At 42.0% G+C, this 25,097-nt stretch overlaps 1 protein-coding gene across 1 annotated transcript; it reads right to left on the reverse strand.

Annotated features, from left to right (window-relative positions):
- Positions 1 to 14,710: 14,710 nt before the first annotated feature.
- Positions 14,711 to 18,061, reverse strand: LOC150040973 (G protein-coupled receptor 83-like). Its single transcript, XM_090326641.1, has 4 exons — positions 17,657 to 18,061; positions 16,899 to 17,024; positions 15,766 to 15,899; positions 14,711 to 15,362 (listed from the first exon to the last, which is right to left on the reverse strand). The coding sequence occupies exons 1-4, from the start codon at positions 18,059 to 18,061 to the stop codon at positions 14,711 to 14,713; spliced, it is 1,317 nt and encodes a 438-aa protein (XP_090182767.1).
- Positions 18,062 to 25,097: the final 7,036 nt, after the last annotated feature.

The following is a 25,097-nucleotide window of genomic DNA, read 5'->3' on the forward strand; positions in this document are numbered from 1 at the left end:
ACCAAGATTCTGAGCATTCCTTCATGTTTTTTATTTGCCAGTTGTTCTTCTTTTGATAATATCTGTTCCATTCATCTATTTTCCATTGATTGATAATTGATTCTTTGGAAGTTTAGTTTCTGAGCTTTGTGTACTGGTTGTTAATCCTTTGTCTGATATATTACTTGTGAAGACTTTCTCCCATTTTGCAGATTGTGTCCAAAGTTTGTGGCTGAGAAACTTTTCAGTTTGATGTATTTTTTGTTGTTTTCCATGGGGCTTGAACTAAGGGCCTCAGCATTGTTGCTGAGCTTTGAGTTCTTTTTCTCAAAGCTAGCACTCTACCACTTTGAGCCACATAGCTACTTCCAGGTTTCTGGTGGTTAATTGGAAATAAGAGCCACACAAACTTTCCTGCCCTAGCTGGCTTTGACCTTTGATCCTCAGATCTCAACTTCCTGAATAGTTAGGATTACAGGCATGAGCCACCAGCACCTAGCTAGATTAAATTTTATCTGTCTCTCCTTCACCTTGTTTGTTGAGCTATTGGATTTCTATTGAAGAAGTTAATGTTTTTAGCTGTTTACTTTCCCACTTCTTTCCTATAGTTGTTTCAGAGTGCATTAAGATCTCTAATAAATGATATTAGTACAGAAATCTGTGTTGTATTGTATATACATTTAATTGAATTAGGTAAGGGAAGGGAAAAACAAAATTATGAAACAAAGGAAAAAGGGTGAATCAATGCATCAGCGATACTCACAAGACAATATGTTTGAAATCAACTTTACAACTTTGGGGGAGCTGGGGGTAGAAAAAGTGGGAGATAAAACACGGGAGTGGATAACTCTGTTAGACAAGAAGTGTATACACTACCTATATTTGTAACTGTAATCCCACTGTGTAGCACCTTGACAATAAAATTATTTTTAAAAAAAGATGGTATAACTCACCAAAAACTCGAATAGTAAGGGGCAGGAGAAAAGGAAAAAGAGCAATTAAGGGGGTTAATCTGATAGACGTAATAGTTGCAGGTGGAAAACCAAAGTGAAACCTCTTTGTTTAATTAACATACACCTATATAAAGAATGACACAAATGTAAAGTAGGTCCTAGGGAGAGGTACCAGTGGGAAGGGAGGGTAAGGTTAGAGAGTGAGAAAGGGCAACTATGGCCAAAGCATGAAAAATACAACAGTGAAACCTGATGAAATTGTTTAGGAATGAAGAAGATAATGGGGAAGATTGATGGATGAATTGAATCTAATCGGGGTTCATTGTAAATAAATATAGATATGTCAAAAATAAATCCATTTGTTCAACTGTTACTGTTGAATGAGATAATACATTTATGTACCAATAAAACATAATTAGCAAATAAAAACCAATTGTGCCTGAACATAATTCAACTGGACTTTCTGAAAACCTTGTAGCAATAAAGCACATTAATTCAGCAGCAAGTCTTCTCAACAAATTAAGTGGGTGTTTGAACACATATATCCTATATATATTCTACTGGCATATGAAGCAATAAATCATTCTGTCACTTGGTAACATTCACATCTTGCTCTCTTAATCCCTAGTTGCTTAAGTAATTTCAAAAACAAATTGCATCGATCTGAAAAACTTTAAATCCCCTAGTGCACACAATGTCTCAACTGATCATGTTCTAGTCAAAATTTTCCTGAGTAATTCATACTTCCTCTGATTTAATTCACAGATACCTCATGTGTTTATTATTTACAAGTCATTTTAAAACACGTGTAGTTCAACTGATTAATCATAACATACCATATTTTTGTTGATGCCTCGAGAGTACCTGTAAAACTTCTTTGATTTTTGATTGAGATTTTCAAAAACAAAGAATAGTGGTAATTTTTGAGTCAAAGTGACAATGAATTTTCTCTCGGCACCTTGTATTAGCACTAAATAAATAAAACTATTGTCCTGGGGGCTGAGCTTAAAATTGACGTTGAAAATCAACCTGGAAGTATAATATTGGGAAGGATATGGGGGTGGGATGAATAATAAGGAGATTGGATTTGACAAATGTACACTGTATACATGTAAGAAAATATCACACCAAATCTCATTAATATATAATTCATACATCATAAAAATAAAGCCTTAAAGTTATAAACATATTGTCATAAAAAATTAAACCAAAGTAGGGTGATAGAAATTAGAAAGTGACTGGACACCTGTGACTCACATTATCATCCTTTCTACTCTGGAGATTGACATCAGAGGATCACAGTTCCAAGCAAGTCAGGGATGAAAAAACAATGAGATCCTTATCTGCCATTAGCCATTAAGAAAAAAAGCCATTACAGAGCAGGGAGTGTGGCCTAGTGATAGTGTGCTCACTAAGCGTGCACAAAGCCCTGGGTTTGATTCCCCAGAACCATATACACAGAAAAATCCAGAAGTAGCAGAGTGCTAGCTTTGAGCAAAAAGTGTCCAAGGACAGTGCCCATGCCCTAAGTTCAAGCCTGAGGACTGGCAAAGAAAAAAAAAAAAGAAAAGAAAAAGAAAAAAGGCATTACAGAACAAAAGCTGTAAGTGGAGGTGGGGACTATGCCTGGAATCTTACCTACATAACAGCATGAGATCTGAGGATCACAGTTACAAGACAGCAAGGGCAGACATATCCAGGAGGTTCTTCATTTTCAATTATCTAGCAAAAAGGCAAAAACGGAGGCATGAATCAATGATAGAATACCAGAATTGACTGAAAGAAGCAAGAGCACAAGGCCTGGAGTTCATGCCCTTCCCTGCCCCTCCCAGAAAATTCAGAGTAGTGATTGTCTCTAGGAAAAAATTAAGAGATAAGGACACTTCCTGAACATGTTCTGTGTGTTGGGCTGACTCACGGTTGTATGCAAAAGTCCATTCATCCATGCTCCTCAATGGAGTGCTTTCTTGCTTGCATGTCATATTTCAGTAATTTTTTTCAAAAGTACATTGAACACAGTACATGAGAGTTTTCTGTGACTGGGGCAGGAAGAGACTGACTGAAACAGTGATATTCTATTAGTTGAAAGATATGTTCTATTATTGGGTTCTGGTGATGCTTACACAACTATGTACATTTGCTTAAAAATGTCAATGTATTTACTTCAAAAGAATGAACTGAACCTGGCAAATGTAACTGTAACCCCTCTATATATTACCCAGAAAAAAATAAAAAAATAAAGAATGAACTGAATGAAATAGAAATTGAACACTTGAATAGATTTTATGATATGCAGAATTATATTAAATGTTACATTCCAAACTTCAGCTGTTCTCATTATGCATGCAACTTTTGATCTGTTTTCTGTGAGCAGAATTCAGTATCTCCCCAGTTAAAATGTGTGTATGAACCTATATATTTGTACATCCATATAGGCGTGAATATTTAACCATGATTTAGGTGAAATCTGTATGCATTTTAATACTTTAAGAGTAATTTGAACCAAATACCAGTGGCTGGCAGCTGCAATCCTAGCTACTCAGGAGGCTGAGATATCAACATCAGAGTTCAAAGTCTACCAGGCAGGAAGGTTTAAGGGACTTCTTTCCAATTAACTACCCCCAAATCTGGAAGAACAACTGTGGCTCAAGTGATAGAGAACTAGCTTTAAGCAAAGATGGTCAGGGACAATGCCCATGTACTCATTCCAAAGCCCCAGGACCTATACACACAAAAGAAAGTAATTTGAAATAACCAAATACAAATATTTCCAATATATCAGATAACAAATTAAGATACTGTAACAATATGAGATAATCAAGGGATAGCAAAAGAGATGAGAGATAACATAGTGCATTAAGGACAACGATCGCTCATTATATGGCTTTTGTTTCTATATCCTAGAGGTCCTTTCATTTAGCGTCATACTATATGGCCTTTTGTATCTAGCTTTTGCTCTATTGCAATTTGAAATTGGATAGGGAAGGGGGGAAAACAAGATGAGGGGTGGGGGTGGGAGGGAGGGAAATGGGGACCAAGACATGAGAAAGGGTATCAATGTATGTGAAGTAATGCACCTGCTATCTGGCAAATATAATGTAAACCTTCTATTAATTACAATAAAAATATATGAAAAAAAGAAAGTAATTTGATGGAAAAACTTGGGGAAAAAATCACATTAAGTGAAGAAAGCCAAACCAAAAGGAGCATAGGCTCCATGCATATAGGATTTTCCTAGCAGAGGAGCACTATAATATTTCAAAAGCTATGTGCTTATGGTCATAGAGAATGAGGCTAAGTGAAATGAACTCTAGGATAGGCAAACAAGTGAGATATTTCCTTGTGATTGTTGTTTTTAATGTACTATGTGAAGTTATGTCTTTACTCTTTATTTTTCCTTTGTTCCCTTTTATGGTTTATCCTCCTCTTGTTGCTGTATCTGACTTTGATACCTGATGTATTTTATATACATTTTTTGTTTATTTGGTCAAGGAAGGGAAGGGGGAAAACAAGATGATAAGACAAAGGCAAAATGATGAACCAGTGTGACAGCGATATTCACAAAACAATATGTTGGAAATAAACTTTACAACTTGGGAGGGAGTGGGGAGGACAGAAAATGGGAGAAAAACATGGGAAGGGGTAACAATGTTCAAGAAGTAATGTGTTCACTACCTTACGAATGTAACCGTAATCCCTCTATACATTAGCCTGATAATAAAATAAAATGTAAAAGTTCTGAAAAGTTAAAAAAAGAAAGTAATTTGAAAGCTGAATAAAATAATAGAAGTGGCAGAGCACTTGCTGGCTGTGAGCAAGGCCCTAGACTCAATCCTCAGCACTACAGAAATACATGTACAAATAGATCCCACTTAAAAACCTTAAAAAAACTTGACTGCATTTTGGAGTATTCAATAATATAATATTCAAAGTGAGACTGGACCATCTGATTTAATCTGCAAATATTTTATGACTTACCACTAGTCTTCTGCTTTTCAGCGGCTTCTTAGGTTGTACATATTATAGTTAAGTCATGTTTCAATATATAATTGGTATAGGAACTAACTTTCAAGGCTAAATTCAATTGCTGAATTATTTCCATGTCCTCTAACTAATTAATGCACATAGATCAAAAATTAATTGTGACCACTCAGAATCTTTTTCAATATAATTATGTTACAGAAAGTCATTACAATGAAATAAAAGAACTATCCAAAGTGATTATTGTAAAATATCAGAGCATGAGTGCAAGTTTTTCTAAAATATATTATTTTTTTGCCATTTCTCTTTGCAATTCCTATCACTATATCTACAACAGAATTGAATTCCTCCCAATTAAAAATAATTCTAAAAATTATTTAAGGAATTGGGTGGGTCATATCTGTAAGGTCTGCCGAAAGGAAACTCCATGCAGTTCAGGAGAAGAGGGTTTATTGTGTGAGGAAAGAATACACTTCCTGCAGCCCAAGATGGAGTTGGGCGGAGCAAAAGAGCTTATTTCAGGAAGTGAGAGATTAAATAGGGGGAGGGAATGTGGCCACAGTGGAAGCAAATGTGATCTCAGAGGATGGGGAAATACCTCAGACCATGGGACCTCCCACTGTCCCCAGGCATGTCAGTTGCCAGGGTTACAGGTACTGGGAGGGGATTTCCAGGGTACAGGGGATGAGAGCCAAGGGAATAAGTTTTCTTCTAGGTAGACCTAAGGTTCCCATCTTCTGATAGTTGTAAATGGACACCGAGTCTTTCTGGCTACTTCCAGCTGACAAGACATTGATAATGGGGGTAGAAGGCGAGGATGCTGTCCGTCCACAAGAAGGCAGCAGTAACAGTTCCATGGTAGTGAACGTACATATGCATCCTCGGATGAATTCCAAAAAAGCCTTATCAGGCAGGGGTCTCATTTTCAGGGATGCGAGACAGCTTTACGTTGGTAGGTCTGAGAGAAGAGCAGGCATACCTTGGAGTCCTCATCAGTATAGAAGGGGCAAGAGCAGGAGCCTTTTTCACTCTTGACAGAAGAAACCACTATGGCTGTCCATTGAGCTAAACTGCAATGGGAGTGGTCAGCAAGGCTTGTCCACTTAGGATGTAAGCCAGAGGGATTAAGGGTCTTGAGAAAGACTTGATCCTCAGGCAAAACCAGGGGAGAAGGAAAAGGGCTTTGAGGGGCTGAGGGAGCCTTAGATAAGGGACAGTGTTATAAGATTAAAAAGAAATGTGAAAAAGGAAAGTTATCTATCTATTCTACATGGGTAGAGTAAGTAAGAAGGCCATCTGCACCCACCACTGAGATCTGGGAGGGAAAGACAGGCTGGAATACTCAGGTAACAATGAATAACTGGCTCCCATATCCAAAAGATAGGATACAAGCAGCTTGCCTGCAACCTGGAGACATACCCTGGGCTCCTCCATTGTGATGCTTGTGGGATCCAGCGGCCCTGGGCAGCATCACACTTCTGTTGCCAAGCTAAGCAACTCGGATAAGTTGGGCTCCTCCCCATGTGTGGGGGGTATGGGAGGGTCTGGCCCACCTTGTAGAGAGGAGGAGGGGTAGTCGACTCCCCAGTGTCCAGGCTCTTCACACTTTGGCAGGGTCCAGATGGTGGTCCAAGAGTAGGGCAAGCTCTTGCCCAGTGGCCTTCCTTACCACACTTAAAGCATAGTCTGGGTGTTGTACAATGGGTGCCTCTTCTTTAAAGAGCCCAAAGGGCAGCAGCCAGGAGCTGGCAATCTTTCCTATTATGGGCAGCCTTATCAGCTTTTTTTCTGTTCCTCCCAGTTGTTAAAAACCCGAAAGGCCATGCTCACCAGATCTCCTTGGGGAGTTTGAGGACCATCCTCAGCCTTTTTCAACTTTTTTTTAAATATCAGGAGCTGATTGGGAGATAAAATGAGTATGAAGGACCATTATACCTTCCTTTGACTCCAGATCCAGCTTAGTATAACGCTGGAGTGCCACTGTAAGGCGATCAAGAAATTTGGCCAGGTTTTCAGTGGGTCTCTACGTAACCTCCTTTAGTTTGTCATAGTTGACTGCATAGTGGGCTGCCTTCTGGAGGTCAGCTACTAGGCAGGTTACCATGCTGTTTCTGCTAACCTTTGCAGGAGCATTATCTTCATAATCCCATTTGGGCTCTTCCCTGGGCACAGCCGTTGCCCCTACTGGGAAAGTATTGTCTAGGCGGTGGGTTTCATCAGCATGTGCCTGGGCTGCAACCCAAACACTTTCCTTTTCTTCAGAGGTAAGAGTAGAGGACAGGACTGTATATAAGTCATGCCAGGTGAGGTCATAAGTCTGAACAAGGTATTTAAACTCTTTGCTATAATTATTAGGGCCTTGGGAATAAGATCCCAGTAGCTTCTCAATCTGGGAGAGGTGGGTCATTAAAAAGGGGGCCTGGGCATGAAAAACTCCATCTGCTCCTGCCACCTCTCACAGAGGAAATAAAGGGGCTGCTGGAGGCTGTGAGCCACCAGTGCAGGATTGGGTGTGAGCTTTTGGAAAGTGAGGAAAAAGGAGATGAAGGGGGAGGAGAAGGAAGGAAAGTTTCAGCTTGGGGAGGAGAAGCAGAGTCTTCAATGTTGAGTAGGGGATCAGGCACTTTAGGGTTAGGAAGAGGCTCCAGGCTCTTAGGTGATTTGGCAGGGACAGGATGCGCCTGTGCCAATAGGATAGGGAAAGTTGAGTAGGATTGGTAGAGAGAAGGGCAAGCATGGAGAGCAAAGAAAAGTCTGAACATATAGAACCTCTGGCCATTTACCATTGCGTCGGCAGAAACTGTCTAAATTCTTGAGACTATTATAACCAAAACTCCTGGTTTGGGACCATTGAGACCAACTGTCTAACCTATACTTTGGCCAGTCTCGAATGCAATAAAAGATGAGCTGTTTTGGCTTTATGGAATCCTTGAGTAAAAGAGCACCTACAGGGCATAAAAGACATCACAAAAGGGTGTCCTGGCTTCAATGAGACTGATGAGATCCCATTATAATAAGACACATTAAGAATTGAGGAAGTCTGGTGAGTATGGGGGTGGACAGTGAGGAGTTAGGGGAAGAATTAGGGAGGATGTAGTGGGGGAGTCACTGAGAATGTCCTTGGGGCAGAGTCAATAAGAATGAAGAGGCAGGAAAGTAGAGCGTGGGGAAAGGGGGGAGATCCAGTCTCACCAGAGCAGATTGGGGGGGTTGAGTATTAAAATAGACACACCAAGACATCCTTAGGTAGGCGTGGGTGAAACTAGGCAGAAAAGGAGGGCTTGGCAGAATCACTCACCAGGTGCAGCCAGGAAACATTGTAGTGAATGCACAGCCAGCAATAGGCAAAGCAGAGGTTTGGAGTGTAGTTTCCTTTCTCAGGTGCCAGGAGGTGGGGCAGAAGGCAGATTGACCCTAGAGAAATGGAGGGGATGCAGCCACTCCTGACCCTCTCCCCATCCAAGTCAGGGCACCAAATGTAAGGTCTGCTGAAAGAAAACTCCATGTAGTTCAGTAGAAGAGGGTTTTTTGTGTGAGGAAAGAGCAGACCTCCTGCTGCCCAAGATGGAGTGGGGAAGGAGGAGGGAGCAGGAGAGCTTATATGTTGAAAAGTGGAAGATGAAAGACTTTTTGGTGATTTTGCTAATGCTAAAATCATGAAGAACATGTTCACTTCAATCTTTAAATACATTGACAAAATAGTACCACTGTATTTCATGGTTGTGTTTTGTTTTAGACTTAAGACTGAAAGTGTATTCTTACTTAAGGTTTTTTTTTCTGGTCATGGGCTTTGAAGTCTGGGCCTGGGTGTTGTCCCTGAGCTCTTCAGCTCAAGGCTACCACTCTACCCCTTGAACCATAGTGCCACTTGCGGTTTTCTAGTGGTTAATTGGAGATAAGAGTCTCACAGACTTTAGTGCCCGGGCTGGCCACAATCTTCAGATCTCAGCCTCCTGAGAAGTTAAGAAGGTTTTTAACCAAAATAGTATTACTGGGTTATTAAAGAAAGTATAAACATCTTTGAATAACAAAACAACTTCTGCATGTGGAACTGTGGCCGCACACACACACAAGTAAACAAAAATGGAAGCTCTTTTATAGCAGATATTAACATAGGAATCATTACTGTGGTTTGTGCTATAGTTTGGAACTGAAGTTCCCTAGAAATGCCCATGTATGAAGTTTAGTTGCCAATCTTTGGCAATACACAGAAAGTATGAACTTTGAGGAGGGGGTTATAATGAAAGGTTACTGGGGTGGGCATGCTCCGATTTTTTTTGCAGCTGCCATGAAATGAGGAGTTTCATTCCACCATGCACCCATCCTGCCATGAACAATGTACTGCTTTGTCACAGCCTCAAAACAGTGGGTCACTCAATCTTGAACTAAAACCTATGAAATCATAAGCTGAAATAACTTTTTCTCCTAATAAGTGGTTTATTGCAGATGTTTTTTTTGTTTCACTGGACAGAAAGCTAACAGTTTAAATATAGTTTAAGGGTTCATGTGTTAAAGGCCTCATTTCCCCAGGAAGGGGTTATTTGCAAGCAATGGGACTTTTAAGAAGTGAGGTCCAGTGGGAAGTCCCATTATTAACTGGGGCACTACCTTCACAAGAGTTTAAGAAAGCTTTGTGACATTTTAATAGGTCTTGCAGGAGCTTCTGAGAAAACTCTACCTGGAAGATCCACCCTGCCTAGAAGATTCATGCAACCCTAGGTCTCTGACACCATGATGCTTCCTTCTGGACTCATTGGGATTGAAGGAGCAAGGCTGGCTAGCTCATCCATCCCCTCGCTCACACTCTATTTCTCTGCTAGTTTGAAATGTGTTTCTTCCTCTGGAAATACTTCAACATCTACCCTCCACAGTGGAGTTAGGGTTAGAGCCTGCATCATATACTCTTTGAACTTTCAGTCTCTAAAACTGTGAGCTAAAATAGACATCTTTTCTAAATTAAATAGTTTCCCTTGGATGTTTTACTGTCAAACTAGTCTTGGATTTGATGGGAGTTGTCTCAATTGTTGCATATGAATTCACAGTCCTGGGCAAAGAAAAAAAAAGCTGGAAAAATATAACACTGAGACTGAGAATTTGTTAACCTGTGTTTTTGCATTTGGGATCCAATGAAATCCCCTTATAAATTATTTTCCTTTAACACCTCAGAGAAAGACTGGCCCCTTCCAGACTACCAAGTTTTAAAAGGCTAGAGTTTGCAAAGGGTTATCCAAACACTGTTGTTTTATTTTATTGAGCAAGGTACCTTCGCTGTTTGGTTTATTCTACCCTTGACCCATCTAGTCTGAAATTCCATCCCACTAAGGTTCCCGAGTGCTTTGCTAGTTACAAAACCAAAATGTACAAACTGAGTCTTCAGTGATCTTATGGATCATTTTCTTTGTTCAAATGGAAACTTTTCCAAAGTAGAGATGATATGATTTGTTTTCATATTATACCCCCACCCCATTAAGTTGTACTTCAAAGTCCATATATGAGAAGTTTTTTAATTTATGACAGCCAGTGTGAACCTGAAATACCCACTTAATTAAGCTATATCCCCACTCTTGCCCTTCTCGAACCAAATACAATCAAATATGGAGAGCTTGGAAGTGCTTTGAACATACTTTTATTTAGTGTTCGTGTACATATATATATATATATATATATTTATTTAATCTACTCCTACTTCCCATCCCCCCACCCCCTAACATTATACCCTAAACTTGAATCCACAATCAAACATTAAATAGGGTAAGGAGGAATAGGGACACAGATATTTAAAGCAATAACAAGAAAATAAGTAACACACATCCCTGCTGGGAACCTAAAGTAATGTCCATTCTCCTGTTGTAACTAGACGAGACTTCTCTCATTCTGCTTTGTCAGGATGTCCCATTGTAATTCATCAGTATCTCCAGAGATCCATATATCCGCCTTCATTTAAACACCAACAGAGAATCTGACAATCTTGCAGTCTTTATCCCTGGTAATCTTTAGTTCTACAGTTCACATCACCACTAAGTTTGAACACAGCAGCTAGTGTGTGATATACTTGTGCACATACATCTAGGATACTTTTCATAATTCCCCACAGGGTAAGCAAGGCCATAGCAGTGGTAAAAGCTGAAAGTCATTAAGGTGTCATCAAGTTCAGTGCCATCACATGGTATAGCAGCCAGGGAACACTTCTCAGGCAGGTAGGTGTTGGATTTGGAAATAAAACTTCACTAACTATAAGATCTAAGGGCTCATTTATTTTCTTTATTTTTTTGTTTTTTTATTTTTTTGCATTTAAATTTTATTTTTGAAGGATATTTTTATACTACACTGTCTTGACTACCAAGTTGTAGATACAATGACATTGACAAACAGCCTCTTGTATAAAGCTACAAGCAGAATATTCAGTTTTCCACCTCTCACTGAAGACTTTCTTCTATCTTCAGATCACTATTCTGAAAAGAACAGAAAACCCTCAAGGGTAAGCTGAATCTACATCTCTCTCAGGTTGTTTCCAAGTTCTTCCCATAAAAATAAATTAATGGGAACTATTTCCAGGAGGATCTTATCACAAAATAGTGGGATTCGTTGTTAAGTTGTAAATTCTGATACTACATTTCAACTAGTCTGAATAACATAAATCTATTTACATAAAATATACATGGGCACTTTCTTTAGGGGTCTGAATATATTATGCCAGATAACTTTTACCAAGCCAATATCTACATTGTTTCTTCCACGTTCACCTTTTGTTTCCACATGAAGTTAGTCTTTCGTTTAGCATCAAGCTGATTTTTGGTCATCCTAGAAGGAGTTGAACAAATGTATTCGATCCAATGCTCTGCATTTGGAGAAGACATTCCTGTTGAACAGCACGTTTGAAAGTGCAATCGACAATACTGAATAGACCCCACAATAGTGTTCAGGTTTTCAATGCAAGGGAGGGGTTAAAGAACAAGCACTTGAAAAAACACCAAAAGATTTTTAACTTTTAGAATTACAGAATCATTATCACTATCACTATTACAAGAAAAGAGTTTGAAATAGACACATAAAAGTCTGTGAACAAGAGTTATCAGAATACACAATTTCATCCTCCCTCTCATACTGTCCATACTGGGTCCATCTCCTCTCCTTCTACATATGGCCCAGAGGACAGAGTGCCCATCAATGAGACTTTGCCTCATAATCCAGAGATGATATAGACAGCTTTCAGCAATGACAAGTAGCAAGTGGATAGTCTGGTTGTGTAACCATAGTTCCATGTAGGCCTTAATGTCAATATTAAGGTGTATTCTGCTGTAAAACTACTTATTAAAGTGCTTTATGGAGGAAAAATGTAACCCATATCATAAAATTCCCTCTGTGTGTTCATTTTGCCTGTGCATGTTTATGTATGCTTTAAATATGTGTGGGGATGCCTATGTATTCTGCCATAGGCAGGTATGTATGAGTGTGTATGCACGTGTCTGGGAATGTGTGTGATAGCACACACTGTAAGAAGGAAGGGTATTTTTAAGCCTTCAGCTCAAAATACCTAAGAAAGAATCTGCAGACACAGGTTGATATATGCATTTAGATTTGTAAAAGGGCTGAATTTGACAACTGCTGTCTGCCATTGCTGCCTCTCTCTTTGTTCATATATACATCAGATAAAAGGGATTTCTTTCTAATAATAAGGTGACACTACTTACACACAATCAATAGGGAAAACATTGTAAGCTGTTTTCCCAGAAGTGGAAATGGATTTTGCAGGACTATTTACACAACAGTTTTGCTGGGTCTTCCAGTTGGCTGATAACCCTTGTTCAGAAAAAGGCTGGCTAGGGTGAGTGGTGCAGTCTGTGTAAACAGACACCATTTGACCATAGTTCTTTAGCACCATGCTCGAACCCACAGAGCTAAATGGCTGCACATGGGTTAGAGCCTAGGACCTAGAGCTCACTAGCACCATGTTTCAACCAAATGAGCCCCCCAGCCAAACAACTTACAATGGTAGCACCCTCAGACATGGCTGGGTGCTGAATTCAAATTAGTTGCTACTGCAAAAAAAAATCACATGAAACTCAGACTATTCAAATTCCCAATTCTTCCAACATCCCATACATCACCAAAGCTCTTGGGCAAAGTTCTGTGAATGTAGTTTCCAGCCAAGTCCACAGCAAATGTTGAAACTGGATTATCTGTCAAGCATGGAACAGTTCCAGATTCCCAGCATTACTGAGGGTTGAAAAAGTCTTTCTTTGCAGAGAACAGGGATAGGAGTAGGGAGGGACTCTCCTGGGAAAGAGAGAACATTAGGTGAAAATACAATAGCACAATAATCATTTAAATTACAATGATAGCCCTTTTATCCAAATTTCTCCTAAGTCTGAACAGGAGAAGGAGGATATCAGAGCAAGGTATGATTCCTCCAAGAAGCACTGGGTACCCAGAGGCAATTCCACTCTGCCCTCTCTTTGTGGGAAGGCCTTAACCTATTCAATCCATTGTCCTGGGATATATCCATCCTGTCAAAATGAGAAGGAAATATCTCTGTCCTTAGGAGAATGAGAAACATTTACATAGGAAGGAGGAAAAAACACCAGCAGAGCTCACCACTCACAAACACTATTGATCTCAAAAACAGCTGAAGCCAAAAGGAGACAATAGGAGATGTACAATTGATCTGGTGACTGGAACAGGTGATGTGACCATCCATTCAACCTAAGGCCTCTCCAAGTAACTAGCCTTGTACTTGAGTGATAAAGGTCAATGATAGTTTTAGTTAGGGTGTTGAGTGTAAGAAGGGAGAACACATAAAGAATTAATACACAAGAGTGAACATTGAAAGAAAGAGTGTTGAAGCTATAATTAGCTACTGTCCTCTAATTTCTCCTCAGTATGAAAAGGGATACAACACTGCAGCAAATGTAGGAATTTGCCACCAATATTGGGGCTTCTGTATCCAATACAAATCAAATGGAGATCTGACTAGCCCAAAGCTACACTCCAGTTAATCTGCTCGGTGCTCCTAGAGACTGGTTCACTTCTCTACAGGGCACTGAATAACATGTCAATGATAAGAAAATGATTAAGATAGTGAAGGACACAGGTGGAGGAATTGAAGGAGAGAAAGATGTGGGGTTGGCGGATGAAAAGAGAATGTCAAGTGTAGTGAGGGAAGGGCATGGAAAAAAATGAGGATATCATGTCCCATTCTCATCTTGTTATCCTTACACACACCAATACCATAAAAAGGCCTTAAGAACAGTCTCCAGAGTAAAGGCAGTAGAAGAAGGATGAAATATTTCTTCCTTCTCTCTCGTGCTGAGGTGAAATCCTCATAGTCTAAAGACATGGGAACAATAAAAAAAAACAGTGAACACATTATGCTTTCTTTTTATATGAAAAAATGTGTGTGGGGGGTAATGGGAGAAGACAAATTTACATGAAACCAGTATGATAGTAAAAGTAGAGTCAGAAAAGAGGATTTTCATAATTTTATTTTGCAGTGCTAACTTGTGCATGTCTTCATTTTTTGAGAGGAGCATCTTCCTCTGAGTGGCAGTAGTCTCAGTGCTGAGAGGGAAAAAAATAGGAAAGGAATCAGGAAAAATGCATAAAGAAAACAATGAAAAAGTGAGACATGATGGTTCATATGGCCCCCACCCCTCAAGTACTGACTCTTTTCTACACACACACACACACACACACACACACACACACACACTCATGAGAAATGAATGCATCGTAGTTATTTTGGTCCCATCCTATCTCAAGTATTTTGAGGATGGATAACCTATCGCGGTCTGGGCAGCTTAAACTCTAGGCACTGTTGGGTAGAGGAAAGAGATTTCCACCCGTGGGGAAGGAGGGGGGCTGGGTAGCTCATCAAAGTCTTTGAATCGTGGGAATTTGGGCACTCCGGGATTGGGATCCACCCAGGCAGGACGCTGGGTGGGGGAGACAGAGCTCAGTCGGCGGTGCTCTCCCCTCAGGCGGCTGATGGCATCAAGGATCATCTTCTGGATTTCCATGATGACCTTCTGAACTTCAATCCGGAAGCTATCACTGAGCCAGCAGTAGATGTAGGGGTTGTAGCAGGAGCTGCTAATTGCCAGCCAGTGGAGGAAAAAGTAGAGACTATTGTTGCTTGAGATGGATTCACTAGACAGCAGCACCAGGTAGAGATTGAGGGGGAGCCAACTGATCGTGTAGACGAGCACCACCGTCATCAGCATCTTCAGGGTCTGCTTCTTCTTTCCTCTCTGGCAGATGTAAGTGTGAATATTGATATCATCAACAGCATTATGGATCCACAGCTTCTTGGCCACATGACCATACACAACTACCAGCACCGTCAGTGGAAAAACGAAGCAGACTAAAAAGGTGCCCAGGTCAACATACTTCCATGTGGATTCTGAAGTGTATGGGAAACTGGGGAGGCAGGCAGTTTCCTCAGATACATTTCTAGGTTAGAAAACAGAGAAAGGAAGCCGTCAGCTTCAGTCGCCTTTGCCTTAAGGCTTTGTAGCCAAGTGCTACAATAATAGGGCTTAAGGAAGAAACATATACTGCATTGTATCTATGTGCAGTAGAAAGCCTGGAGTTATAAATCAAAGGGGCTCTGGAATTCACTTTATCCAGGCATCTTCTGTGTCCTATCGGAAAAAAATCATGGCCATAAACAGGAAACGATATATCTAATAACTCAATGGGTGAGTTGTTGGGAACTATTATAATAAATACCCCTTTTGAAAATTTCATGTTTGTGGCCATGTCCTGAAGTGTATTAGTCAAACACCTATTTGATGAATTGTTCTCTATGGCTTTCAAGGTCATCTAAACAGTAGCCATCTTGTGTTTCTCTTACCCAAACTCCACTTGGTAAAGCTTCTGGTAAACAGCATGCGGCAGAGCAGCACAGGTGCTCACAATCCAGATGATAATGATGCAAAGATTGCCTTGCATGGGAGTAATCCGGGACTTCAGGGGGTAAAGCATCACCTGAAATGATAAGGACCCCCACCCAATTCAATCATTCAAATTAGGGTTACTTATTAGTCATTCATCAGCTGACATTTTGGTGCCTAGGTGCAAAGAGTTGACAGGTGGGAAGTTAAGGAGATGTGTGAGATTTTTATTTCATGAAAGGGCTACATTAGATCATTGTGAGTAGACTGGCTTTAAAGCTCCTCTCTCTGATTGAACAAGTTTCATGGAGAACAGTGATGTACACCTAAAAGTGTGCTTAAATTTTCCTTTGATATATATGAATGGATAAACACTCTGCATATTCTTTCATCCCTCCCACCTAGCCAGCTCGCTTCAAGCTTTTTCTCTCCCCTAGCCCCTCCCATCTTGATCCCTCTGTAGCTTCTCCTTCCTTCATCTCTCCTTCTATCCATCTCCTATCTGCTAAATCCTATGTCTTGCTTCCTCCCAATAGGCTGCAGGCACAAACCCTTCAATGTGACCCCACCCATTGCCTATCTACGTCAGCTGTGATTGACTGTGTAACCCCTCCCAGTTTCTCAGCTACTCCCCCCAACTTCCGCTTAAATCACTGCAATCCTCCTCCCAGCTCTGTCCTCAAATCTCTTCATCCCAAATCCCTCCGCCTTGCCTAGCCCCCACCTCCCAGATCCAACCCACCAGCAGTTCTGAAGCCACACCCACCTATGACTCATCCCATCTCACCCCCCACCCCCAGCTAGTTCCGCAATGCAGCAGATAGAAGATGTTTTCCATGAGAACATTCTTTGATCATGTGTCCATTTGCCACATCTCTATTTCCCATAGCATCAACTCAAAATGGTAGATTTGTCTTATGTAAGATTTGACTTGAGAAATGCCTGCTTTTCACCTTTTTGCAATTACCCTAGACATACACATTTACACATATTGTCTCAAGAAGCTAAAAGAATCTTCTAGATTGGTATCTCACCTGTGTCTAGCTACCTAAAACAAGACTATATCCCTTCACAAGACCTGGGAAGCACATACCCGGTGTCGATCCAGAGAAATAGCAGCCATGGACATCACAGTAACATAGGCACAAGAGTACTGGGCAAAGAAACTGAGGTGGCATGTCATCTTCCCAAACACCAAGGAAGTACACAGATAGCGCACCTGTGGGAGACAAGGCTCTGTAAGGCACAAGGACTCAGGGCTGAGTCTCACCCCCCCAACAAGCCCCCCAAAATACAAGCCAAAGCCTTCTGGTTTCACCAAGCTGCTGGCATGATTGTCTTAAGAAGCAAATAAGCTTTTGCACACTACGATTTTCATGCTTGTCCCACACCATGACCTAATTTGCAGATGGTAGAAGAAACACCACATCACCAAAGGTATCAATCACCTTCTAGTCCAAGCATTGTATTTAGGGAAACCGAGATTGGATCTTTGTGAGTCAATGCAGACTCACAGGTCAACGCAAAGCTCACCAGCAACAGGTCTCCACTGCCTTCCAGTCTTAGTCTCTCTCATCCTCAGTCAAGATGGGAGATATGGGAGATGAACTCAGCAACAAGTCTTGCCAGTTTCCATTGTCATTACCTCCCCCCCCCATATTTCCAAATCCATGTCATTGTCTCTCCAATGTCTCTCAGCCAACATTGTCTCTCTGAAAAACGGCGAACATTCCCCAAACCAAACCAACCCATTCCAATGCTCCCTCCCTCCCCACCCCCCCGCCAAACAGCAAAGTTAAGCCTTCGCTATTTCCCAGCACCCCAGACCCCCCTCCTCTGCACCCTGCTTACCATAGTGAAGGGAGAGCTGAGAAGAGCCAGCATCATGTTGGTCACGGAAATGTTGACGACGAAGAGGCCAGTTGCCGTGTGCACCCTTTTATACTTCATAATGACATGGTTTAAGACCCAGTTGCCTATGATGGCCGCAAAGACCACTATGGTGTACCCTATCACTAGCCAGAACTGCACAGTCTCGTCCTCGGACACTACTTCCGATGTGATGGGACCCGATGTGTCAGCCAGGTCACCCTGGCCTGGCAGCATGGAAAGCACGCCATTGCGGCCAGCCCGGCCCACGGCAGAAGCAGCATCAGATAGGGCCTGAATCACCTGGGAGGTGGTGGAGGTGATCAGGTCATCAAAGCCGCTGGGCACGCTCAGAGCTTCGGGGGTCAGCTCATCCCCATAGCTCATGGTGCCAGGATTCGAGAAAGCCCCTAGGGGCGCTTCTGCGGTTGGGGCCTCCAGCTTGACGCTCTCTGGTGGACCCTGAGGTCCTTAAAGCGACTGGGGCAAGAAGCTCCCGGGAAAAGAGAGGGGAAGAGAAGCCCTCGACGGAGCTCTGAAAGAAAAAGAGAGAGTTCTCCCAGGTGTCTGGGGATGGGGGTTAGGGAAGGGGGAAGAAGCGCCGGGAAGCAGCCCAAAAGGGCTGGATCCCGCTCTCAGAGAGCTGCGCGGGGCAGCGGAGCGCGGGGCGGGCAAACCCCGCCGGCTCCCAAATTCGCCACCCGCCTGCAAAGCGCAGGAGGTGCGCGTTCCTACCAGGGGACCCGGGCTGGCGTCCCCCGGCACCGCTCCTCCTCTGCTCACTCTGGGATCCTTCTGTCTCAAATTCTTCAATCAGTCTGTAAGTCTGTCCGTCTGAAGGCGGCCGGCTGGCGCTGCGGGCTGGGCGGAGTCTGGACGCCGCCGCCACTAGCGCTCAGAGCCGGTGCCCGCCGCGCTTTCTGCAGTCAGCTTTTATAGAAAGTCGAGGGGCCCGCGCGAGAGCCAATGAGAAGCCGAGGCTGAACCCCCCGCCCTGTCTATCCGGGCTGGGGAGCCGGGAGGGGCTGGCAAAGTCTTTCCAGCTCCTGGCCCCCTCCTTTTTTTGCCTCTCTCCTTTCCGCTCCCCCTTTTTTTCCCTCCTGCTGCAGTTGAGAGCTTAGACTTAAGGGTTCTTCTTTTGTCACCCCCTGCCCCATAATTTGCCTTAATTATCTCCCATTTCCCTTACTCTCCGTTTCTTTTCTGCATCAGCGCCCCCAAACACCGGGCTAGAAGCTGTGGTTCAGGCAACTGAAAGGAGAGGGGATGAAAAGACTGCGGTTGCAACTGGACAGACGGCCCCAGGGTCCCACGTCTCACTAGGTGTAGCAACCTAGGTAGCTGTCAGGGAACAGAAGGGTGGCCAGGAAAGGCCTGTATAGTTCTGGGGGCTAGAATGAGAATGAGACAAGAGCCAGCTGGAGAATCGGGAGGGAACACTCTAGGGGATTTGGGAGCCCAAATGAGGGTCGCTTGGAACGGAATGAGCTCAGCCAGGACACTTTTTTCAACCTCCAAACTGCCTGCGGTGACCCAGGAGTTCTGCATCTGGCCTCCAGAGACACCGCACTCTCCTCTGAAACCCAGAAGTACCACTTTGAGAGCTGGATTATGGCAGGTTAGTGAGAAGGCTGAGGGTGCGTCCCTAAAGAGGGTTTAGTATTTCGACAGCTTCTGCAAGTCAATGCTGTCAGAGTCCAAAGCAGCAGAGAAAGGGAGACGGCACTCAGACATCATGGGGTGGGGGATGCAATGGAAAAGAGAGTGGTGGTCCCAGATTGCCTCTTCCCTCGGGAATGTTAACCTCCAGGTTTGAGGAGTCCAGGGGCAATTTGAGTCATGAACGCAACTACTGTGGTGCCTCCCTAGAGGGAACTAGGCAAAACACAACAGTAACTTGCCCCATTCATACTTAATATCCTTTCCTCCTCATCTAATTTACAGGGAGACAAACTGAGGCTTAACAGGGTGAGTCTGAGGAAGACCACAGGAAAAACAAGTAGCTGAAATACCAGGACTAGAAATGAGCTCTATGCTATGCAGCGAGCTGTCATTCTGAGAAATCCTGCTGTTTGTTACAACCGGACTCCTGTATTTCTAACCACCCCCCACTGCCCAAAGGCTGTGAGAAGCCAATAACTACATCCCCCTTCTGCGGGAGGATCTAGGAAGGGAGTCACTAATATCAATAATGCCAATAATTACATATTGGGTCGAAGGAGAAATTCATTAATCATCATCACTATCATCATCATTACTATCCATGCATGGAAGATCACCAAGGATCCATGAAGGAGGCAAGCAAACTTCTGCAGCACTGGTGTGTGTGTGTGTGTGTGTGTGTGTGTGTGTGTGTGTGTGTGTGTGTGTGTGCCTTTCTGCCTGTCTGCCTGTCTCCCTGTGTGTCTCTGTCTGTCTTCCTGTCTGCTTGCCTGCTTTGTATGTCTGTTTGCTATAGCACAGGCACATCTTGCTGCATATAGACTTAAGGAAATAAGAAAAGGTTGGGGCAGAGATGTCTGAGGATCTTTCCATCTTTGAGGGGCGTTGTCTAACCTTCTGAGAGATGGTGGCTGCTGACAAGTTACCACTGAATAAGTAATCATAAAATCTAACTAAACCCTGGTTGTCTGCATGGAAGACAAGCCTTCTGAATAAAGACCTAAGCTTGGAGAAATTACGTGGTTAATAGATAACTGATTTTCAAAATAAAGCAAGCAAGAAAGAGAGTACATGGGAAGACAAAAAGGAAGAGAAGGAAGGAAGGAAGGAAAGAAGGAAGGAAGGAAGGAAGGAAGGAAGGAAGAAAAGAAGGAAGGAAGGAAGAGAGGGAGGGAATGAGAATGGGAAGAAAGAAGGAAGGAACAGAGGAAGGAAGGAAGGAAGGAAGGAAGGAAAGGAGGAAGGAAGAAGGAAAGAAGTGGACAGCAAGGAAGAAAGAAAAAAAAGGGAAAGACTGAAACAGGAAACAAATGAATTATCTGGTTTGGTAAGCCACAGAGCTGAGACACATAAGTAAACATATTTGAAGGAGTGAATAAATGTTGTATGCTGCAGATCCATCTTAGAGTAGGTACTGCATCAGAAACTGGGAATCACTATCTCCAGCTCAATCTCATTGCAGCAGTTTCCATTAGACTTTTGCCAATATATTTAAACTGGGCATCAAGAAGGCTCCTTCTCTTTGTCTGGGACCCTCATCTGATCTCCGAAAGAAAATGGCCAGGTCCCTTATGTGGAAGGATCTGACAGGCAAAGGCAGAATCAAGACTGCTAAGATGCAGTGTTGGCCTCCACTAATCTCTTAACAAAATTTCTCAACCTTTTTGAGAGAGTTTCTGCATTTTGTCAAAAGAAGGTTGGGAACATGTAGATTTCACAGGATGAGTGAAGATTACATATCATATTTTTCATACAAAAATGAGCAAAGCAAGGAAGGATAATACTTTTCATCATATTAACACTCTCAAAGTTATTTTATTACTTGTATAAAATAATAGGTTTCCTTATGGCATTTTCATATATATATATATATATATATCCATCCTCGTCCCTCATCCTTCCTGTTGATCCCATTCACCTTCCCAAATAATCCCTGTTTTGCTTTCACGTCTTTTTTTTTCTCTAAATTATGCATGTCAGAAAAACATGAGATACTGATTTGTCGGAGTCTGGCTTCTTTTACTTTGACACCACTGCTTTCTTTTTTGGCATTCCATGTCCTTATACACAGGATCTTTCTTGTCTCACGTTCTCAGAGTCTATGAACTTGCAAGGCATGTTCAGGCAGTCAGAACACAAAGAAGGAACTGGGGCCAGTGAGTCCATCTATGTAGCACTCCATCAAGGAAGAGGAGGTAATAGGAGAAATCAGTCTAATTTTTTTTTTCTCGAGCATTTTTACAAATTCACAAAAGACAGAAGGAAAGAGGAAATAGTTAATTTCAGGCAGGTGTAAGATGTTCATGTATAAAGTCAGTGCCATAGCTTTGAATGGTACCGGATGAGGGCAGTGGACACTTTGCAGAAACAGCTAGCATTGGAGCTGGAGTTTTAACAACTAAACTGACAGAAATGGGCAGATAGGAGGGCAAATGCAAGGTTGAAACTTCAGCATTCCCCCACCGGAATCTGCAGCAATAACACAAAGACAGGAAATATTTCTGGTTTTGTTGCATGTTTGGGGAAAAATGATTTTGAATGGAGGGTTTAGTATCTGTTATTTCTATGCATTTACCTATTACTGCAATGTTTTCTGAGTATTTCCATGGAGATAGTGGGGCTGAGAGTTGAATAAAATAGTCATATATTATGGTTTACAGAGGAGAGATTCCTTAATACAAAAAGAACCAGAACAAACAAATATATCTATGGGATCTTTTTGAATTTTTGGTCTATCCTGAAGGTACATATCTTTCCCCTCCCTCCTCATTTCTCTAGTCTTCTTCCTAGAAACTGACACTTGTTGCTTTAAAAGAATTCAACAATCCTCAGGTGGGTTGAACCATCAGCATTTGTGGCTATGCCATTTTATCTAAACCAAATTATTTTCTAGGTTTCAGGACAGGAAGTACACCTGGCTTCATTTCCCTTCAAGCCAACTTTGGAGGGCTCTGCATATTATAAAGACTTACAATAAATTGAGGATAAATTCATTTCCTTAGAGTCTGTAAAATCTATTCTACCTTAGAGCTTGCAAAATCTATTCTAACTCTGAAACTACAAACAACCTTCATCTCAGACAAAGCAGCTTCTAGTTCTTACAGCTGTGTGCCACTCTGGAACTGCTCAGTCGCAGTTTGTTCAGACCATTCAGTATCTGAACAACTATTTCACATTGAATATCCCCTCTCCTGTAAAATTACTACCACTTCCATTTCTGTCATAAATGCAAAAGCAAGCAATCAACCAAGCAAAATGTCTCTCACACACACCTCCACCACCAACACTGTCTCCACCACACACACACACACACACACACACACACACACACACTCCACACAAAGTCCCTATATCCCTTACAATAGCTCTAGTACACCTTAGCTTCCTCACCTAATGAAGACCTCAGTTCTCACAAGTCCATTCTAAGATCTCAGCGTTTCTGTTCAAATACTAACAGGAAATAACATACAATCTTCTATTTGCCCTTGCCTTCAGTGAGTTTTGGACTGACACGTTCCTTCTGAACTCAGAAAGTAAGGAGAACTGCAAACTTTCATTATCATTCTACTGTTTAATCTCACTTAGAAAAGAAGTCTTATGACACAGGAGCAAATTCTGAGGTGAACACATCTGCTCTTTACCTTGCCCCAAAGAACCATGGTTTTCTCCTGTCTGGAGCGAACTCCTGTTCCAAGAGTTTATAATTTTTCCCCCACTCACCCCATTAGTGACTTGAACCTCATGCTCATCTGGCATCAGGGGTCACAGAGGATGGTGCCAAATTTTAGCCAATGTACCTATGACCAGAGGTAACTGTAGAATATTGAGCTGGGTAGAAAATCTCTAGTTGAATACCCCGTGTCCAGAGAGCCTCTGTCCCTCTACCAAGGAGAGGGAAATTGTAAGAGGAAAAGTCTATCATATTATTTCAAATGAGGACAGTGATCACTATGTTGTTATCAACCATTGGGAGATGGCAGAACCAATGAGACCTTTGTAAGTAAATTTCTGAGTTGGAGACCCCCAGAGTTCTCAATTCTAACATCTTATCTCTCAGTAAAGGGAGTCTACAGCCTCAGCTTGTAAAAGCAGTTGTAGTCCCAATGCTACCTCTTCAACTACAACCTAGTAATAATTCAGCTCTTCATTGAGCCCAAATCTGCTTTCCAGTGACTTCCAGCTTGTAGGCCCACTTCAGCTCTGTGGAGTCACACATAATCAGTGTAATCTCTTTTCCTCCTATTTCCTGGATTCTCAATTTGTCTTCACTGAGAAGTAGATAGAACCTTGCAACCTCAAGAGAAAGAGGAGGGAAGAAAAAATTAAAAAAAAAATCTATGAGAACCAAGAGGAAATAGTGAACTGGATAATAGCAAAACCAACAACTTTATAGTACCTGTTCAAAAAAAATCATGGCTTTTGGGGGTGGCTGCTTTCTCATTGGGGGATATTTCAGTGCAGTAGAGGCAATAAGAAGGCAGAAAAGGGAGGGGGGATAATCTTGTAGAGCTTTGGAGCGAGAGCAAGAGTGGATTCCTTCTACCTCCTGAATCTTATAGACACCTTCTGCTGAGAGTACAGTGCCAGAAAAGGCTATGGAGAGGATATTGTCTGGAATTCACTCTACTGATTTCAGCATCTCTAATTCTGCACACTGATTTCAGCATCCACCCCCACCCCATTGGTGCATTGGTGGGACTTGAACTCTGGTCCTGGGCACTGCCCCTGAGCTACCACGTTACCCCTTGATATAAGGGTTTATAGAGATTTTAGGAATTCAATGAAGTTCATGAAATCATATAGGGTGTGTGTGTGTGTGTGTGTGTGTGTGTGTGTGTGTGTGTGTGTGTTAAAGAAATAGTACAAATCTTTTAACCCAGAAGATCTTTAACTCTGAACAATAATAGTAAGAACCTCACTGTAGCCAGGCATCAGTGGCTCCACGCTGTAATACTAGCTACTCAAGAGACAGATCTGAGGATTGTGGTTCAAAGCCAGACTGGGTAGACAAGTCCCTGTGATACTTTTACCTCTGAGTAACCTCTCAAAAACTAGAAGTGGTGCTGTAATTCAAGTAGTACAGTGATAACCTTCAGCATAGCACCCAGGCCCTGAGTTCAAACCTCACAGGCAAACAAAAAAAGGATCTAACCGTACCTTCAGGTATCTCTTCCTGCCCAAGAGTTTGAATGTTCTCTATTTTGTATACCTTCCTTCAATGACATCATCTCTCTGTGAAGCCAGCCCAGTCACTGTGCAGACATCTCTGCATGTCTGCATAATGAAATCTTCCTCTCTCTATATATGACCACAATTTTGTCCTAGAGATGGCTGTAATTAATGAAAAGTACTTTCTGCATGATGTTCTCTTTTAACTGTTTGAAGACAGCAGTTTGGTTTATCCAGGTTTATCTTGCTGACTTTCTCAAGCAGCAGGTTGTCATAGGAATAACAGAATACTGAGAAAGTCTGATCAACAGGTATGGATGGATGGGGCAATGTTTGGTGAGCATTTGATGTAAACTTCTCTACAAAGGACAGAGGACTGAGAGCCAAGCAGAGCTGCAGACTGAAGTTAGAGAGCTCTGGCCTCTGGCATTTTTCTGTAGTTTTCTCCTTTTCCCTTAGTTCCCCATTTTCATTAAAATGGAATTCAGGAAATGATCTCTCTGTCATTTAATAGATTAGTCTTTGTTGAGGTAATTATGTATGTGCTCCTGCCATATTTAAATAATAAGATTTAAAAAGCACTGGAGTTACC

The sequence above is a fragment of the Megascapheus bottae genome, chromosome X, assembly GCF_031878675.1.
Source record: "Megascapheus bottae isolate mThoBot1 chromosome X, mThoBot2.hap1, whole genome shotgun sequence".
NCBI lineage: Eukaryota > Metazoa > Chordata > Mammalia > Rodentia > Geomyidae > Megascapheus > Megascapheus bottae.

Coding starts and splice junctions, on each gene's coding strand:
- LOC150040973 (XM_090326641.1), bottom strand. CDS start 18,061: ATGAGCTATGGGGATGAGCTGACCCCCGAAGCTCTGAGCGTGCCCAGC. Junction 15,900..16,898: donor TTTCTCTGGATCGACACCGG/GTATGTGCTTCC, acceptor TTATCATTTCAG/GTGATGCTTTACCCCCTGAA. Junction 15,363..15,765: donor CTTTACCAAGTGGAGTTTGG/GTAAGAGAAACA, acceptor TTTCTAACCTAG/AAATGTATCTGAGGAAACTG.